Below are 20,288 nucleotides of genomic sequence, written 5' to 3' on the forward strand. Positions count from 1 at the left end.
CTCCCCTGAGTTTGTTATCAGATTCTATCTTCCCACTTTCCATTACAGTCCTTTCTAGTTTACCTCTGAGAGCCTGCCATCCCTGAGATTCTAGAAACATTAGAAAATATCTTGACAAGACCGCCCAGGAGTCCCTAATAACTGAAAGAAAAGCACTATGAAAACTTCTTAGCTTCATGCAGCTTCAATCACAACTATGGAAACCTAAGTTTAAAAAAAATATGAAGGGAGGAAGGTCCCATGGGGAGTTACGGGGCATGGCTCAAGAAAAAAAAATCAATAAACTCCTGTTTTAACACTACCGAACATTCATGACATACGTTTTCCCAGAATTATATATTGTGGGATTTCATTCTTTTCACTACAAATGATACATTTTATGATGATTAAAAGAAAAAAGAAATTAAGTCCTTGTGTCATCGCTACCTGAAATGTAAATATTTGTAAAATGTGTCATCTAGGCAGTTCTGAACATGATTTTAACTGGAAGAGCCAGTCCACACGTCTTTAACGGCTATCAGAAAGGAAAGTCTCAGGAAACGTTATGTGGGGTCCTGACCCGCAGTGACGTCGGCTATTTGCAGTGGCATAAGGACACCTCAGAGGATGATAGACTTTCACAGGTGAGTGTGTTCCAGTTCTCAACCACACCACCAGAGTGTCACTATCTGGACAAGGCAATTCAAATCGGAGCTTACTTTTTCCTTTACTACTTCCCTGCATGCCTTCCACTTGCACATATAGACACACGTGGAGATTTTTCAGGGACTAAATGGAAATATCCAAGTCTACTCGCTTCCTGTTTTACTTTATATATTTTTATGTATACAGAGTATAGGTAATACGAGTAATATGCAAATAATTTTTAAACAATACTTGAAATATACAAATAAAGTCTCCTGGCCTCCCCACTCATCAGAAATCAATACTGTCAGCAGAGAATGGTTACCTTCCCAACCGTGTATTATGCAAACATGAATGCATATATTCTATCTATCGCTCAAAGCTTTAAAAAGAATAACTGAAAAAAAAAGGGAATCCCACTTACGAAACACCTCTCAAAAAGCTTTCTAGCTCAGGGGATGTACAACCTCTGACAACCAGAAAGTAGACTGTGCTGTTGAAAACACAGCCAGAGAATTAAGTTAAGATGTGCTTCTGTAAAAACAACCAGGAGAGAGAGTGAGGAAGCAGGTGTACCCACCCAAACCACAAATCAAAGATGCTTCTGTGATATTTTCACCAAAATGCCATTACAAAACCCAGGGAAGGCAAGGCAGATTCTATGAAAAGCCAACACTTCTTTGGAGCGGCCCTAACGCTAGCTGGGATGGAATTCAATGTGATGTTGACAACCCCCCCCAGGCTCACCGCCCACCAGCACCAAATGAGGCCCCATTACTCAGAGCCCGTCCTTCACTCTCCTGGTTCCAGCTCAAAATCCCTTTCAACGTACAGGGCTTTACACTTTATAATGTCCTTTTATATCCATAGCTTCATCTGTCTTTCCTCCTACTGTTGGCTCCAGCTACAATGCGTTAATCATGAAATCAGCATCTCACAACACATACAAATCACGTCTGATAGCACTGGGAACGTAGCGTCTGACTTTCGCAGAATTAGTATATTTTGTGTACAAGTGTGTCTTAAAAGTTTACCTAGTATTCCGAGTTTGAAATCTAGTCCATCATAGAAAAATGACACCAGAAACTAACATAACATTGTAAATCAACTATACTTCAATTTAAAAAAAGAAAAAGAAAAAATGAGAAGTGACAGATAAACTAAAAGCAAAAGAAATGAACCCAATCCCATCACCCAGGGTCAATCCTCTCAGAAATGCTTCCTTCTCTTTCTCGTATAAATATGTTCTATCCTACTCCTCTGAACCCTGCATTTAACACTAATGTCCTTATATGCCAATGAATATATATCTTTCATCACATTTAATGAATACAAAGATTTTCACTGTATGAATGTGAAGACTGTACTTTGAATATGCCCTAGAGAGAATGGATTTATTATTATTATAAAGTTCCTAATTGTTTGTTCCAGACAATTTGGGAATTCATCTTAGAATTTGATATATATATATATATATAATGACAAGGAAAACTAAGCCAGAAATAGGGGACTTACAGATTTCATTTTACGTATTTTTCTTTTCTTTCAACCATGCATGGTCACTTGAGGTCCATGGTAAAGCATTCTGTACCAATCAGAGCCCAGTAACAGGCCAAGACTCAGTCTGGTAGGATACACTGGGGGCAAATTTCAAGGAGTGAGGGTGCAAAAACCCCAACAATTTTAGTGCTTTGCCTACTATTACAAAGCTCTTTCACAATATTATTTCACTGTATCCTCATTTTAAACTACAAAGATTTAAAGTGTTTCTCATAGTTCTGTCATTTAAGTAGGTAATTCAAAAGCTTTGTTATATCTTTGCACCACCTCTGCTGTTATTTGCTTAATATTTTCCTTTAAATCAACTCACTTTTACAATTTGAATCTAACATTTTCTGCAGCAGTAATACAAACTATGGACTTGATATGCTATTTTTTTCTAATACATATTAAATAAATAAGGAAACGTGTTTTGTTTTAAAGTTCACCCCTTGTGCCCTGACTTCCACGCCACTTGCCACCAAGGGGCACGTGCACCATACTTTAGAAACCTGGTATAAAAGTGAGAAGGTTCCCATAACACGTGGGAAACAGCCCTGTCCTGGGAACCAGGAGACTTGGCTGGAGGCCTTGCCCTGCCACTCACAGGAGTGTGACTTGGGCCAGTCACTTACCTGCTCTGAGCCTGCTTCCTCATCCACAGACTAATGTCCTAACACTTGCCCTGCAACCACATGACTGATGTGAACAGCAAACGAAACCATGAATGCTGAAGCCTGTGTGGAAAGCCTGAATGACCTCTCCACACATAAGGCTTCATAATAGATGATAAGGAATAACAGTAGAGTGTTTTATTCAGCCATGTTCATTCAGCATCTATTGATCGTGAGATTCTGTGTCCGATACAAAGAGGAGTTATACATGGGCCAATACCACGGACATAAACTGAGTGCTGTAGGAAGGATAGGCAATAAAAACTAAATAACAGCGATCCTGACACTGGCTGCACATTGAAATCACCTGGAGAGTTTTGTTTTCTCAAGCGACTTTATTCTTTTAAAGCAGCTTTAGGCTCACGGCAAAGTGGAAAGTATTTACAAAGATTTCCATGTATCCCCTGTCCCTACACAGGCATGGCCTCCACATTACCAGTATCCATCACCAGAGTGGTAGATTTGTTACAACTGATGGACCTACACTGACATATCGTTATCATCCAAAGTCCATCGGTTACATTAGGGTTCACTCTTGGTGTTTACATTCTCTGGGTTTGGACAAAGGTACAATGACACGTATCCACAATTATAGCATTATACAGAGTAGTTTCACCGCCCTAAAAATCCTCTGTGCCCTGCTGTGCAACCCTCCGTCCCCCCCAACCCCAGTCACCAATGATCTTTTTACTGTCTTCATAGTTTTGCCTTTTCCAGAAGGTTACCTAGCTGGAATCATAGAGTATGTAGCCTTTTTAGATTGGCTTCTTTCACTTAATACTATGCATTTAAATTTCCTCCATGTATTTTCAGTTTGATATCTCATTTCTTTATAGCACTGAATAATATTCCATTGGAATATTGTGAGTAACATTTCATTGAACAGATATTATTCCACTGATAAACCATGGTTTATTTATCCATTCACTTACAAAAGGTATCTTGGCTGCTTCCAAGTTTTGGTAATTACGAATAAAGCTGCTATAAACATCCATGTGCAGGTTTTTTGTGTGGATGTAAATTTTCACCTCCTTTGGGTAAATACCAAGCAGGGCAAATGCTAGATCATATGGTATGTTTAGTTTTGTAAGAAACTACCAAGTTGCCTTCCAAAGGGGCTATGCCATTTTACATTCCTACCAGCAATGGATGAGATGTCCTGTTGCCCTACATTCTTGTCAGCATTTGGTATTGTCAGTGTTCTAGATTTCGGCCATTCTAATAGGTATGTAGTGGTATCTCAATTATTGGGGTATTTTTGGCATCGCCCTGATACTATTATAGTATATGATGTGGAACATCTTTGCATATACTTATTTGCCATCTGTCTGTCTTCTTTGGTGAAGTGTCTGTCAGTCTTTGGTCCACTTGTAGAGCTTTTAAAACTATCAATGCCCAGGTCACCCTCCAGAACAGTGTCAACTACACGTGTGTAGGACCTGTGTGCTCACACTCAGCCCCACACTTACAAGGTGCTGCACTTGGTTTGATGCTCTGTTGTCACTGCCTTAACATCCTTAACACTTTTTCAACAAAGGCCCCCACTTTTTCATTTTGTACTGGACCCGACAAATTGTATAGCCTTGTCCTACCCAATGACTCTGTTTATCTGGGCTGGAGAGCACCTGGGCATTGAATTTTTTTTTAAGTCTTCAGGTGATTCTAATGTGCACCCAAGGTTAGAAACCTCTGTTCTGGAACAGGGCTGCTTAACCTCAGCACTACTGATATTTTGGACTAGATAATTCTCTGTGATGGGGGCTGTCCTGTGCATTATGGGATGTTTAGCAGCATCCTGGCTTTTACCCACTATGCCCCCCGCCCAGTGTGACAACGAAAAATGTCTTCAGACATTGCCAAATGTCCCCTGGGGGACAAAATTGCCCTGCCTGAATCACTGCTCTAAAAAACAGAAAAAAAAAAAAATCTTGTTAGACTTAGCTGATTAAATCCATGGCGTGCAGAATTGGAAAACTAGCTATTTCAACTGAAATTACAAGAAAAAGTATCTTCTTTCAATCAGTATCAGAAAGGTTGACAGCTTTCTATTCCTTTTTACCGTTTGCAAGGCTTTCGGGGCAAGTTTCAAACCTTATCTTAAATTACAATTAAACAGGTGTTTGCTAAATAGCTACTAAGCTGCTCGAACACAAGAAACTATATCGAAGGCTACGCACCCCACCACCACCACCCCTGCCCTTGCTCCAAGAAAGAGAGATTGAGAGAGAGAGAGAGAGAGCCTCAGAGAGTCAAGAATTCACAGCCGTCCAGTGCTACCATTTTCCATGCATTTCTTTTGATACAAGTCAGCTCTGACCAATAGTGCTATTAAATCATGCTCTAAAGAAAAATACCTGCAGAGCCTAAAATATCTTCCAATAATAAAGTGGATGTTTGTTGGGACCTTAAAGTCAATCAAGAGACCGAGGCCTAAGGTAAAAAAAATAAATAAGAGCTTTCCTGCTGGGAAGAGGGCAAAATGTACCCGACCTCAGGACCACCGTCCAAAGGCCCGCTCGCAGATTGGAAGTAGGGCAAAGGATGGCGACAGGCCAGGTTAGCTTTTAAATCTACATAGAAATCACATGTAGGAATCAAAGCTTCCATCTTTTCGAAAAGTGACTAATGTGGCTTTTCGTCCTTTCTTCTTAGAGTCAGTGTTCTCTCCCCAGGGAGACGCCTATGAACCCTACCCGCGGTAAAAATTGCCTGAAATTGTACACTAATGGCTTGAAACCCGGAGGATGTTTATTATGTTGTCTCTCACGTGCGCTTCAAGTTTGGTTTCAGAACAAATGTATTAAAGAGCAGATATAGGCTGGTGGGTAGTATTCTTACTTGAACTGCTGAGATATATGACTATTCGGCAGCCACATGTGTACATATAAGGTTTATTTAATCTGAAGGTGCTTTTTTAGTTTCTATAGCAGCTCATTATATTCCAGGATAAGAGCAATCCACAACTCATCTATTATTATTAAAATAATTTTTACATAGAATGATTTTATGGATATAAGAATTTTATATTTTCTCATCATCCCTGAAGATGGCATTTTTTAAAGCTCATTTAGTCATTATAGTGCCAACGGCCACTTGTGTAGAGCACGTACTGTGTGCCAGGCTCTCTCTAAGCCACTGGTAATGATATCTTCTTTCATTTCCTCCTCACTTCCACTCAAAGGTATAATCAGTGTTAGTTCAAGTACACTGGCTGTTGTTTGGTCATTCATTTTAGAGATGAGAAAATCCAGACTGAGAAAAGTATAGGAAGTTGCCCTAGGCCACCAGCTAGGGAAGTGTCAGAGCCAGGGTTCTGACCCCAGACCCAGCTACATTCCAAGGCCCCTTCAGCCCACTGTGCCACGTTGCCTGTCATGATCATCTTGGCTTGTTTTCTGATAAAGTGGTAAATACAAAATGTCACCCTGGCATTATATCATCAGAAGTACTTTCGTAATCGATCACATCAATGTATGGACATAGAGATGTAGATCTGTATTACATAATCTATGAGATCAATCACAGGTCCAGTGATGCTGAACTACAACAGTTAGATGGTGGCAAGATCATGGCTCCGTTTTAGAATGCATGACGGTCGTGCTCAACATCTAGAACTTTATCCACTGACTTCTAGGTTAAAGCAGTGGTGAGTTTGAGTTGATCATGAACTGCAGGTACTGGTAGCACACACCCTTTCAAGCACCTGTTACCCTTCACCTGTGGTTTGTCAGACCACAACTCTCACTTACGTGCTAGAAGGACAAGCTCAGTGGCACTCAGAGACATGCTAACCAGAAGCCCCATCTGACTGCCGTGCACACAGATGTCTAGTATTTCACAACATTTTATCATAGAACTTCTTGCAGAACAACAGTTTGCTCAGAAAAGAACCAGATGTGGGTCTAGGACAATGCTTTAAGCATCACTGGATTGAGGATCTCACAATCACTCCCCTCCCTTTCTGCTCTGAGGCATGGTGACTCTGCACAGGACACGTGAATATGCCAAAAGCATCTAGGTTTAAGCATTTTATGGGTACTTAGGGACTCCTGCCTGGGGTGGATGCTCTAAATCAGAAGATTCTGTGTAGGCACTGGTAATAGAAACCTAATATAAGAAGGTTTCTGAGTTCAAAAGAAAACCAACGTGCTGCCTGACAGATTCTGCTGTCGAGGTGAAACCCCTCCTGTACCACTGCATCTGTCTTCCCGAAGTGAATCTCTTCTTACTCGGTGACAAAATTGCAGAGATTGCAAAAACACACGTCTTTCAGTCCCAATGTCACAGCCCAGCGGGTGAGATTAAAAAATGAAAAAGGAGCTCTCATTAGATGACATGGCAAGGCCCCCAGAGCCCAGCAGACGGCTGGTTCCTGCAGCACACAGCCAGCTCCCCTCAGGACGAGGCACTATTTTGAAGCCTCCCGTCACTTTTCTATTTGAAGGTGCAGGTTTGAGTGTGAGGTTCCAATACCTAAGTGAGAACATAAAGCAGTTGGAATCTAACACCATCTGGAAAGCCTTAGGAGGTTTACATTACCTTCGCACCTGCCACAGAGAAGAAAAATCAACTCTGGTTTTTAGAAGGGACTGAAGCCATTTATATCTTGCTGGATTTATTCCCCCGGCAGCCCTGGCAGAGCACATCACCACCCGAGTCCTACCCTCTTCCCTTTTTACACTTTCCCTTTAAAGAGACTGATAGGAAGATAGCCAACCCTCAAAGTACCAGATGAAGCTCCACCCACTGTTCTCTACCACTGAGTCACTGAGGTAGTGCCCCGCAAACATGACAACATCCCTGCAAACTCACTGAGAGAATTTACATCAACTCAGGTTCCAGGTGGCAGAGATGAGAGTCCAACCACGAGCACTCATGCACACAAATTGTCACCAGGAATCAGCGAAAAACGCACAACACTTCCAACACCTTTCTCTGGTTCAGATCACCGGCTGAGGGCCTTGGGACTTCAACATCAAGCTCGCTGTGCAAAGGCATACTGTAAGAGCCATTGTTCTAGACGGCAGCATAGGAAAGCATTACGTGGACGCCATCCTCACCCTCTGGTGCTTAGAATTGTCCCGTCCTTCTTCCTATCTTCATAACTTTACATTAAAGGATACATGTTATGGAAGGCTTGACTGCTGCATGTAAGGCTGAACACACTGGGCTTATTACACGATGAGTGAATTTAAGGAGAAAGGTATTTTATTTATAGCACCACTGTATCACAATTTAATTTCCTTCTTACCATGGCAACATGAGGCAACACGCACCAATTCTGCATTGGTGGAATCTCACCAATAAAACATATTTAGAATCCTCCTTTGGGGGAGCTTGGCTGATAAACTGTGTCTACCCCAAAGCAATACAAATTCTTTTTTTTTTTAATTTAATTTTATTTATTTTTTTATACAGCAGGTTCTTATTAGTCATCCATTTTATACACATCAGTGTATACATGTCAATCCCAAACTCCCAATTCATCACACCACCACCCCACCCCTCTGCCACTTTCCCCGCTTGGTGTCCATACGTTTGTTCTCTACATCTGTGTCTCTATTTTTGTCCTGCAAACCGGTTCATCTGTACCATTTTTCTAGGTTCCACATATATGCGTTAATATACGATATTTGTTTTTCTCTTTCTGACTTACTTCACTCTGTATGACAGTCTCTAGATCCATCCATGTCTCTACAAATGACCCAATTTCGTTCCTTTCTATGGCTGAGTAATATTCCATTGTATATATGGACCACATCTTCTTTAACCATTCGTCTTTTGGTGGGCATTTAGGCTGCTTCCATGACCTGGCTATTGTAAATAGTGCTGCAATGAACATTGGGGTGCATGTGTCTTTTTGAATTATGGTTTTCTCTGGGTATATGCCCAGTAGTGGGATTGCTGGATCATATGGTAAATCTATTTTTAGTTTTTTGTTTGTTTTTTTGTTTTCCGTACGTGAGCCTCTCACTGTTGTGTCCTCTCCCGTTGCGGAGCACAGGCTCCGGACGCACAGACTTAGTGGCCATGGCTCACGGGTCCAGCCGCTCCGCTGCATGTGGGATCTTCCCAGACCGGGGCATGAACCCGTGTCCCCTGCATTGGCAAGCGGACTCTCAACCACTGCGCCACCAGGGAAGCCCTATTTTTAGTTTTTTAAGGAACCTCCATACTTTTCTCCATAGTGGCTGTATCAATTTACATTTCCACCAACAGTGCAAGAGGGTTACCTTTTCTCCAAACCCTCTCGAGCATTTGTTGCTTGTAGATTTTCTGATGATGCCCATTCTAACTGGTGTGAGGTGATACCGCATTGTAGTTTTGATGTGTATTTCTCTAAAAATCAGTGATGTTGAGCAGCTTTTCATGTGTCTCTTGGGCATCTGTATGTCTTCGTTGGAGAAATGTCTATTTAGGTCTTCTGCCAATTTTTTGATTGGGTTGTTTGTTTTTTTAATATTGAGCTGCATGAGCTACTTGTAAATTTTGGAGATTAATCCTTTGTCCGTTGATTCCTTTGCAAATATTTTCTCCCATTCTGAGGGTTGTCTTTTTGTCTTGTTTGTAGTTTCCTTTGCTTTGCAAAGGCTTTTAAGTTTCATTAGGTCCTATTTGTTTATTTTTGTTTTTATTTCCATTACAATAGGAAGTGTATCAAAAAAGATCTTGCTGTGATTTATGTCAGAGAGTGTCCTTCCTATGTTTTCCTCTAAGAGTTTTATAGTGTCCGGTCTTATATTTAGGTCTCTAATCCATTTTGAGTTTATTTTTGTGTATGGTGTTAGGGAGTGTTCTAATTTCATTCTTTTACGTGTAGCTGTCCAGTTTTCCCAGCACCACTTATTGAAGAGACTGTCTTTTCTCCATTGTGTATCCTTGCTTCCTTTGTCATAGATTAGTTGATCATAGGTGCGCGGGTTTATCTCTGGGCTTTCTATCCTGTTCCATTGATCTATATTTCTGTTTTTGTGCCAGTACCATACTGTCTTCATTACTGTAGACTTGTAGTATAGTGTGAAGTCAGGGAGTCTGATTCCTCCAGCTTCGGTTTTTTTTCCCTCAAGACTGCTTTGCCGATTCGGGGTCTTTGGTGTCTCCAAACAAATTTTAAGATTTTTTGTTCTACTTCTGTAAAAAATGCCATTGGTAACTTGATAGGGATTGCACTGATTCTGTAGATTGCTCTGGGTAGTATAGTCACTTTCACAATATTGATTCTTCTAATCTAAGAACATGGTATATCTCTCCATCTGTTTGTATCATCTTTAATTTCTTTCATCAGTGTCTTATAGTTTTCTGCATACAGGTCTTTTGTCTCCTTAGGTAGGTTTATTCCTAGGTATTTTATTCTTTTTGTTGCAATGGTAAATGGTAGTGTTTCCTTAATTTCTCTTTCAGGTTTTTCATCATTAGTGTATAGGAATGCAAGAGATTTCTGTGCATTAACTTTGTATCCTGCAACTTTACCAAATTCATTGATTAGCTCTAGTAGTTTTCCGGTGGCATCTTCAGGATTCTCTATGTATAGTATCATGTCATCTGAAAACGGTGACAGTTTTACTTCTTCTTTTCCAATGTGTATTCCTTTTATTTCTTTTTCTTCTCTGATTGCAATGGCTAGGACTTCCAAAACTATGCTGAATAATAATGGCTAGAGTGGACATCCTTGTCTTGTTCCTGATCTTAGAGGAAATGTTTTCAGTTTTTCACCATTGAGAATGATGTTTGCTGTGGGTTTGTCGTATATGGCCTTTATTACGTTGAGGTAGGTTCCCTCTATGCCCACTTTCTGGAGAGTTTTTATCATAAATCGGTGTTGAATTTTGTCAAAAGCTTTTTCTGCACCTATTGAGATGATTGTATGGTTTTTATTCTTCAATTTGTTAATATGGTGTATCACATTGATTGATTTGCATATATTGAAGAATCCTTGCATCCCTGGGATAAATCCCACTTGAACATGGTGTATGATCCTTTTAATGTGTTGTTGAATTCTGTTTACTAGTATTTTGTTGAGATTTTTGCATCTATATTCATGAGTGATACTGGTCTGTAATATTCTTTTTTTCGTAGCATCTTTGTCTGGTTTTGGTATCAGGGTGATGGTGGCCTCATAGAATGAGTTTGGGAGTGTTCCTTCCTCTGCAATTTTTTGGAAGAGTTTGAGAAGGATGGGTGTTAGCTCTTCTCTAAATGTTTGATAGAATTCACCTGTGAAGCCATCTGGTCCTGGACTTTTGTTTGTTGGAAGATTTTTAATCAATTTCAATATCAGTGCTTGTGATTGGTCTGTTCATATTTTCTATTTCTTCCTGGTTCAGTCTTGGAAGGTTATACCTTTCTAAGAATTTGTCCATTTCTTCCAGGTTGTTCATTTTATTGGCATAGAGTTGTTTGTAGTAGTCTCTTAGGATGCTTTGTATTTCTGCTGTGTCAGTTGTTACTTCTCCTTTTTCATTTCTAATTTTGTTGATTTGAGTCCTCTCCCTCTTTTTCTTGATGAGTCTGGCTAATGGTTTATCAATTTTTTTTATCTTCTCAAAGAACCAGCTTTTAGTTTTATTGATCTTTGCTACTGTTTTCTTTGTTTCTATTTCATTTATTTCTCCTCTGATATTTATGATTTCTTTCCTTCTACTAACTTTGGGTTTTGTTTGTTCTTCTTTCTCTAGTTACTTTAGGTGTAAGGTTAGATTATTTATTTGAGATTTTTCTTGTTTCTTGAGGTAGGCTTGTATAGCTATAAACTTCCCTCTTAGAACTGCTTTTGCTGCATCCCATAGGTTTTGGATAGTCGTGTTTTCCTTGTCATTTGTCTCTAGGTATTTTTTGATTTCCTCTTTGCTCTCTTCAGTGGTCTCTTGGTTATTTAGTAGCGTATTATTTAGCTTCCATGCATTTGTGCTTTTTACATTTTTTTCCCTGTAATTGATTTCTAATCTCATAGCGTTGTGGTCAGAAAAGATGCTTGATATGATTTCAATTTTCTTAAATTTACCGAGGCTTGATTTGTGACCCAAGATGTGAACTATCCTGGAGAATGTTCCGTGTACACTTGAGAAGAAAGTATAATCTGCTGTTTTTGGATGGAATGTCCTATAAATATCAATTAAATCTATCTGGTCTATTGTGTCATTTAAAACTTGTGTTTCCTTATTAATTTTCTGTTTGGATGATCTGTCCTTTGGTGTAAATGAGGTGTTAAAGTCCCCCACTATTATTGTGTTACTGTTGATTTCCTATTTTAGAGCCGTTAGCAGTTGCCTTACGTATTGAGGTGCCTCCTAAGTTGGGTGCATACATATTTATAATTGTATGTTCTTCTTGGATTGATTCCTTAATCATTATTTAGTGTCCTCCCTTGTCTCTTGTAACATTCTTTATTTTAAAGTCTATTTTACCTGGTACGAGTATTGTTACTCCAGCTTTCTTTTGATTTCCATTTGCATGGAATATCTTTTTCCATCCCCTCACTTTCAGGCTGTATGTGTCCCTAGGTCTGAAGTGGGTCTCTTGTAGACAGCATATATATGGGTCTTGTTTTTGTATCCATTCAGTGAGCCTGTGTCTTTGGTTGGAGCATTTATTCCACTCACGTTTAAGGTAATTATCGATATGTATGTTCCTTTTACCATTTTCTTAATTGTTATGGGTGTGTTTTTGTAGGTCCTTTTCTTCTCTTGCGTTTCCCACTTACAGAAGTTCCTTTAACATTTGTTGTAGAGCTGGTTTAGTGGTGCTGAATTCTCTTAGCTTTTGCTTGTCTGTAAAGCTTTTGATTTCTCCATCGAATCTGAATGAGACCCTTGCCAGGTAGAGTAATCTTGGTTGTAGGTTCTTCCCTTTCATCACTTTAAGTATATCATGCCACTCCCTTCTGGCTTGTAGAGTTTCTGCCTAGAAATCAGTTGTTAACCTTATGGGAGTTCCCTTGTATGTTATTTTTTGTTTTTCCCTTGTTGCTTTCAATAATTATACTTTGTCTTTAATTTTTGTCAATTTGATTACTATGTTTCTTGGCATGTTTCTCCTTGGGTTTATCCTGCCTGGGACTCTCTGCACTTCCTGGACTTGGGTGGCTATTTCCTTTCCCATGTTAGGGAAGTTTTCAACTATAATCTCTTCAAATATTTTCTGGGGTCCTTTCTCTCTCTCTTCTCCTTCTGGGACCCCTATAATGCAAATGTTGTTGTGTTTAATGTTGTCCCAGAGGTCTCTTAGGCTGTCTTCATTTCTTTTCATTCTTTTTTCTTTATTCTGTTCCGCAGCAGTGAATTCCACCATTCTGTCTTCCAGGTCACTTACCCGTTCTTCTGCCTCAGTTATTCTGCTATTGATTCCTTCTAGTGTAGTTTTCATTTCAGTTATTGTATTGTTTATCTCTGTTTGTTTGTTCTTTAATTCTTCCAGGTGTTTGTTCTTTAATTCTTCTAGGTCTTTGTTAAACATTTCTTGCATCTTCTCGATCTTTGCCTCCATTCTTTTTCCGAGGTTCTGGATCATCTTCACTATCATTATTCTGAATTCTTTTCCTGGAAAGTTGCCTATCTCCACTTCATTTAGCTGTTCTTCTGGGGTTTTATCTTGTTCCTTCATCTGGTACATAGCCCTCTGCCTTTTCATCTTGTCTATCTTTCTGTGAATGTGGTTTTTGTTCCACAGACTGCAGGATTGTAGTTCTTCTTTCTTCTGCTGTCTTCTCTCTGGTGATGAGGCTATCTAAGAGGCTTGTACAAGCTTCCTGATGGGTGGGGCTCAGTTCCCTCCCTGTTGGTTGTTTGGTCTGAGGCAACCCAACACTGGAGCCTACCTGGCTCTTTGGTGGGGCTAATGGCAGACTCTGGGAGGGCTCATGCCAAGGAGTACTTCCCAGAACTGCTGCTGCCAGTGTCCTTGTCCCGTGGTGAGCCACAGCCACCCCCCGCCTCTACAGGAGACCCTCCAACACTAGCAGGTAGGTCTGGTTCAGTCTCCTGTGGGGTCACTGCTCCTTCCCTTGGGTCCCGATGCACACACTACTTTGTGTGTGCCCTCCAAGAGTGGAGTCTCTGTTTCCCCCAGTCCTGTCAAAGTCCTGCAATCAAATCCCGCTAGGCTTCAAAGTTTGATTCTCTAGGAATTCCTCTGCCCATTGCCAGACCCCCAGGTTGGGAAGTCTGACGTGGGGCTCAGAACCTTCACTCAGGTGAGTGGACTTCTGTGGTATAAGTGTTCTCCAGTCGTCTGTGAGTCACCCACCCATCAGTTATGGGATTTGATTTTATTGTGATTGCGCCCCTCCTACCATCTCACTGTGGCGTCTCCTTTGTCTTTGGATGTGGGGTATCTTTTTGTTGAGTTCCAGTGTCTTCCTGTCGATGACTGTTCAGCATTTAGTTGTGATACCCGTGCTCTCGCAAGAGGGAGTGAGCACACGTCCTTCTACTCCGCCATCTTGAACTTGCAATACAAATTCTTAACAGAAGATTCCAGTCAAACAGATTACATGGTGCTCAGAGGAATGAAAGGGGCATGATATTTGGCTGGGTTCCATTGGGAGGTGCTCAGTTTTGGTTTTGTGGGACTCCCTTTAAACCAGGTATGTTCTCAGCTGTAATCCGAAGGCTCACCCCTCAGAGTTAAAACCCAAAGTGCTGTGACAGACATTTTCCTCTTGACCAGAATCTCTCAAGGCAAGCGGGACTCTGCCTGTTTAGTGTGGGGTCTCTGGGTGATCACTTTGGGTGTTGGAGATTGTTATATTTATAACTACTTCATTTTCCTCCTACTTTAATAAAATCTTGAGTAGTTTTGAGTTCAGGAAAGAAAACCATTGCATTGTTGCATAAAATCACTACAGTGTGGTGTCAGCCCTTTGCAGAGTATGAATCTGAGTGCCTGTTGAATTTTCCCTACATTACAAAGATTCCATGAAACAATATCATATATGCCTACAGTCTATTACATCCACCCACACATAATTTACAGGAAATTTCGTTTGTTTAAAATCAGCCAGAACATCGACCTGAAGTTCAAATGGAGTGGCTTTTGATTACAAACAGCCCTCAGTTTCCTAATTGGTTGATCCATGTGTTCCAACCTTAACAATCCCAAGTCATATGGATCATATTTTGATTACACATAACCTTAGCACAGGAGGCACCATCGCAAGAAGGTCTGGGAAAGAAAGAGCTTATTTTATAACTATGAATGGCGACAGTGTTCTTTGGAACTTGGGGGCGGCTCCTGGAACTTAAACACATGGGGCTGCTTCAACGGCACATCCTCTGTGTTTTATTTCCGACGTAGCCAGTGGGCGACTTGCCCCACGTTTGGTGTGTGAGAGGCTCATGTTATACTCAGCCCAGAGGGGTCAGTGCTGGTGTGGTACCACCTGCACCCACTATGAGCGTATCCAGACTGGGGTGCTGGGTTTGCACCCCTTTTTCCAACTGTCAACTAAAACTGAGGTCATTTCTTTTGAACACAGTAATATAATTTTTCTCCAGTAGCTGAAGAGAAAAGCTTAAAGACAAAAGCACCTCTGATTCACCCACTCACCCACAACTGAAGAATTTAAACTCTAGAAAAAGGAAGAGATTTGAATAGAGCTATTGAGAAATCAGAATGTCAAGTTATTAGCCTTTAGTACTTGGGTTTACAAAACACGTGACCATTTTCTGAAAGCTGGATTTCCCACACAAAAGAATTTGCTCCTGAGCACACAGGACAACTTGAAGGACTGAGAAGAAAAGAAACAGAACTGAATCCTTTTGTCATGGGAAGACGTGCCAGGGCTGAGGGTCCAGAGCTCTCCCTGGCATCGTGGGAAAATGATGGGGGTTTCCATGTAGCTCATGTTTATCTCTTTAAGTAGAAAAAAAAATTTTTTTTTAACATTAATGAGTTTCAATGGCATTTAACAAAATGTGCTTCCCTGCCTCTTCAAACAATAGGGGAGACACCATTAAGAAAAATACACTATAATATCGAGATACCCTCAGGGGCTACTGCAGTGTGCAGGACCCTTTGTTACAGCACCTCCCAGAGTGGGGTTTTTGTGAATCTAATGCACTAACTTGAAAATTCAAGGCTGAATTGACAGTTGCCTGGAAAAAACAGATAACAAGCTGATTAAATCAGTGAACTTAAAATTATAGGTAATATTAAACTAGTACACTCAGCTCCAAGTACCTCTTCACAATTGATCTACACGTTAACACGCAGATATAGGTATATCTGTGTGAGTGAGGGTGTGTGTGTTCCCCTTATTTCCCAGAAGCTTTTTTTTGTATTCAAAATATTCACTACTTCCATATTCTAAATAGTCTCTTTTTCCTATATTCTAAATGGTTAGTGCTGCCTGAATGACCACCTGCTGAATGAAATACTGTCCTACCTTGGGAACGGGGGTAAATACACTAGTCAACAACAAAGACCACTTGACGTTCTCTTGTTCCACCCCTACATTTCTATTTCAGTTTATCTATTTATTCTCCACCTCACTTCCAAACTGAACTGAGATGGTTCCACCTCCTCCGTGAGCCCATCCCCAAAATGTTTTAAAATACAATCCATGCAGAGAAAAACTGCAGCGTCACCACCACACCATTCATAAATGCAAATTCATTCATGATGAAGCTTTCGTTTGAAATCTTCCTTCACACACTGCACCCTGCGCAGCTCCCATCGCAATGCCGAGCCTCCAAGCTGCTTTTTGATCCTGATGCCATATCAGCATCTTTCACAATGTGGCCAAATCTCTATGTTCATCTGCATTCCCCTCTCCCCTTGCAGGTGGGCAGCATGCTGAAGACTCCCAAGTTACCTATTTGGCTGTGCAACATCAACGGAAATTACAGCGTCCTTTTTAGCACAGACAGGCAGCTGTTATCAGACTGGAAAGTGGAGCGCCTCTTTGATCTGTACTTCTACAGTGGCCAGCCCGCACAGAATAAGCCTGCGCACCTTACCGTAGGTGAGCATTCCAGATCCCAAGCGCCCTGACCTTTAACGCGCTCAGAGAGATGCGGCTACTGCCGGTTCACAGCTCATGCTAGCTCTACAGGAAGAGGTAGAAGTGTGATCTCTGAGATGAAACCCAGGCATCAATCCCATGGGCTTAACCTAAGCATTGTAACGTGGAAATTCTAAACCTGCTTTAAATAAGGGCAGGGGGTCCGGAAGTAGCACAGAGGAACCAACAACTTTTAGGTAAGAGAAAAAACAAAAGGTTGAGAGTCAGATTTCCAAAAAAGTCTTCCCTGGAGTCTTCTATCTGTGAGCACAAGGCATGTAATGCCCAAGGAAAGAACTAGAAAAAGAAAGGGATGGGGCAGGGGGATTCCAACTGGTCTATTCTATCCCAAGAACAAACATCAGATGATCAATCATCCTGGGACATAGTAACGAAACTGAGAGGGCATTTGTGTTCAGATTAGTTCAAAAAGCATTTTGGAGGCCTACTAACAGCCAGCCACTAGGAAAGCAACGATAATGAAGGTACAGTCCCAGCAAACCTTAGAGGTTCTGCTCCAAGGGCGACCACACAATCCACTTCAATTCCCACCATATTTTTTTAAACACATGAGGAAAAAAGACTAATCTTAAGATGTCTTTAAACATTGGCCTTTTGGACAAGGGAAAAACCATGATGAGACTGGGAGGCTGTATCTGGTACCTCGGCACCATAGGCGGAGCCTTGCTGATTTGATGTCTGACTCTTTGCATTCAGTATCACAGGTCTGGTGTTAAGCAACTTGTCATTATTATGACTAAATTTGGAAAAGTATCTTAGTGACTGCTTTATCTGTGTGACTCCTAATTCTTTTTCTCTACTTATGAGAAATATCTATATAGATATATAGATATACATGAGCCCATTTCATTTAGTGGGACATTGACAATACATTCCTTAAAATATATCATTGTTTCTACTTTACTCTCTTCTTTGAGGAAAGCACCGTTTTTTGTTTTTGTTTTTATTAGCTCACATGCATGGCAAACGTTTTGTTCCGGGTGCTGTGTTGAAAACTTTACATACATTATCCCATTAAATTCTCCCAACAGTCATCTGAGGTAGATACTATGATATTTATTTTACACAGAGGAAACTGAAGTGGCCAAAAAATGATTTCTAACTGAGTAAATGAGGCTGAGAGATGTTAAGTACCCTCTCAAATGTCATTTGAGACCAACCTGGGCCTGGAACTCAGTTCTTGACTACTCATGAGAATACTTTGCCCTTCACCCCCAAATGCAAAGGTACTCTTAGAAGCATTGAGAAGTGGTAAGCTCTCTCTTTTCTTGTTTTTCCTGACAACATCTGGTGACCTACACCCGGCTCTATGTGTCCCATCTGGTGCTGGACCATGCCATTCCATGTCATCAATATTCCATTTCCAAACTCTACAACAAACCAGGTTATCATGGTCGTGTTTTGTATGGGGCGAGTCTAAATACCATCATCTACTACAATCCCCCTCTGCTTACCCAGTTCTAGGAACACAGCTTCCTGAGCCCAACTCCTGCCCACCCATCCTACCTTCCTTCCTTCCTGGCTTCCTCCAAAACCGTATACTATACGTAGGCTGGGGTCTAAATGCTGGCTGTTTCCCCCCTCAGATACTCATTCCCATCACTGGGAAAGAGTCCGACATGAAGATGAACACAGGCCAGGAAGACGGTTTTCTCCAGTGGAGGCAGCAATCAGAACTAGGTGGGGAGAGGCCACCGTCAGCTGGAATGGAACCGTTCCCCTTTACTAAAGAGAAAGCCAGGATGTGCAATGAAGTCTGAAGTGTCAGCACCGCTGGGATACAAAGCCTAATTGGGGGAGAGACCATTTCACATCTACATTCCTCATTCCGAAGCCCCACCAAACCCCGCCCGCCATGAGCAGTCTGTTCTTTCTTTGGTCCTCTATGAACTGTCTGCAGTTGCTATATCAGTGCTGTAGGAGACGTGCAGGCCACTTCCTGCAGCATCTGGAAGGTGTGTCCTCTATACTCACCTAGACTGGTGCCTTCATTTTTATTCAAAAGAGAAACTGAAGTCTCTTTCCTTCACGTTCTCTCCAAATTCCTCTCTTCTCGGTGTGATTCTCCCCGGGGATTATGGAAGCAGGGAGCTAGCTTTCATTTGGGGATGAAGTTATCAGTAATACATCATCAGATTTTTAGTTATGGCAAGAACTCAAGCCTTCTCAAAGATTTCCTGGTATGAAGAGCATTCCCTTCCAAGGTTACATTTTGAGTGCCCACATTAGCAAGTTCTTGTCATTAAAATAGTAAATGGGCTTGAAGTGGGGTCTATTCCTGGTAGGCTGGCTATTGCAACTGGCTGGGAGTTCAAGCCATCAAGGAGAGCACACAGGAGATATTCTTTCTATCAGTGCTATGTTTGCTTCGTTTCTTTATAAGCTGGATATAAATACATAGACGGACAAACAGATAAACTGAAAAAGAAGTCTGATTCCTAGACAAAATAAAATTAGATACAAAAGTAAAACGTCTTCTTATGTCACTGTTCAAGGGGGAAAACAATTCTTTTTAGAATATGATCTTTCCCTGTCCTGTTGAATGCTTACACTTTTTCTGTAGAAATACACAGAGCAAGACACACATTCTTTCTAAAAGAAGCACATGGGGACCATCTAGACCTTTTTCCTACCCACCTCACCGGTCTACCGACTCATAGAATTAGGGCTTTGTAGTCATAAGCCAAAGGTTCGTTTGCAAAGAACAACTTGTCTGCACCCGTTGTCCAAATTAATTTGTTAAGTGCATTTTCTTTTGGCTCAAAGAATAATGTTTCAACTTGAGAAGCATATAGAAAATGAAACTTCAAGGTGAATAATGAATTATGTCAAAAGAAAAAGGCAAATATGGCTTGGATTGCCGATTACAGTATCCTTATCATGGATGCTTTCATTCGGGATTTTAAATACATTGGACAAGTGAGTGGATCCCTACAGACCCTCAGCATACTGCTTAGTCTTAGCAATATTGTGCTTTTCCTGAGGTGCGAGCCTGTTTTTGTTTTACGGACACTGCCTTATTTCTAACCAAATCTCCCTTTTGGTGTGGACTGCTGGAAAGCTTAGAGCCTAATGAGAACCACAGCAAGTGCATCGGTCAGAAACCTCCCAGCCACAAGTAAGAGATCTCACTAAAATTGTCTCACACAGCAAGGACATTCCTTTCTAACAAAATGGTCCAGATAGGGGCCCATGACTCTCTTAGATCAACCACGGTTCATCCTCCAGGACTGAGCACAGGATACTCGATATCAGAACAGAATCAGGACTCTGTAGAAGGAAGAAGGGCAGGACAACCTGTTGTGCAGACAACCAGCAGTGTTGCCTTGCAGTATATTAGTCCTTACAAAAGGCATTTTTTAATTGGCCTCATTTCTGAATCTATTTTCTATCCTACCCTATTTTTCTTTTGAATTCTTAATTGATTTATA

At 41.0% G+C, this 20,288-nt stretch overlaps 1 protein-coding gene across 1 annotated transcript in view; it reads left to right on the forward strand.

Moving 5' to 3' along the window:
• MINDY4B (MINDY family member 4B) overlaps positions 1–18,586 on the forward strand; it is a 40,716-nt gene extending 22,130 nt beyond the window's left edge. The window contains exons 10-12 of the mRNA XM_030873497.2: positions 462–623; positions 16,617–16,797; positions 18,444–18,586. Of these exons, the coding sequence (XP_030729357.2) occupies positions 462–623; positions 16,617–16,797; positions 18,444–18,586 (486 nt within the window). The remainder of the gene's footprint in view (positions 1–461; positions 624–16,616; positions 16,798–18,443) is intronic.
• The last annotated feature ends 1,702 nt before the right edge of the window (positions 18,587–20,288 follow it).

This window comes from Globicephala melas, chromosome 4 (genome assembly GCF_963455315.2).
Source record: "Globicephala melas chromosome 4, mGloMel1.2, whole genome shotgun sequence".
Taxonomy (NCBI): Eukaryota; Metazoa; Chordata; class Mammalia; order Artiodactyla; family Delphinidae; genus Globicephala; species Globicephala melas.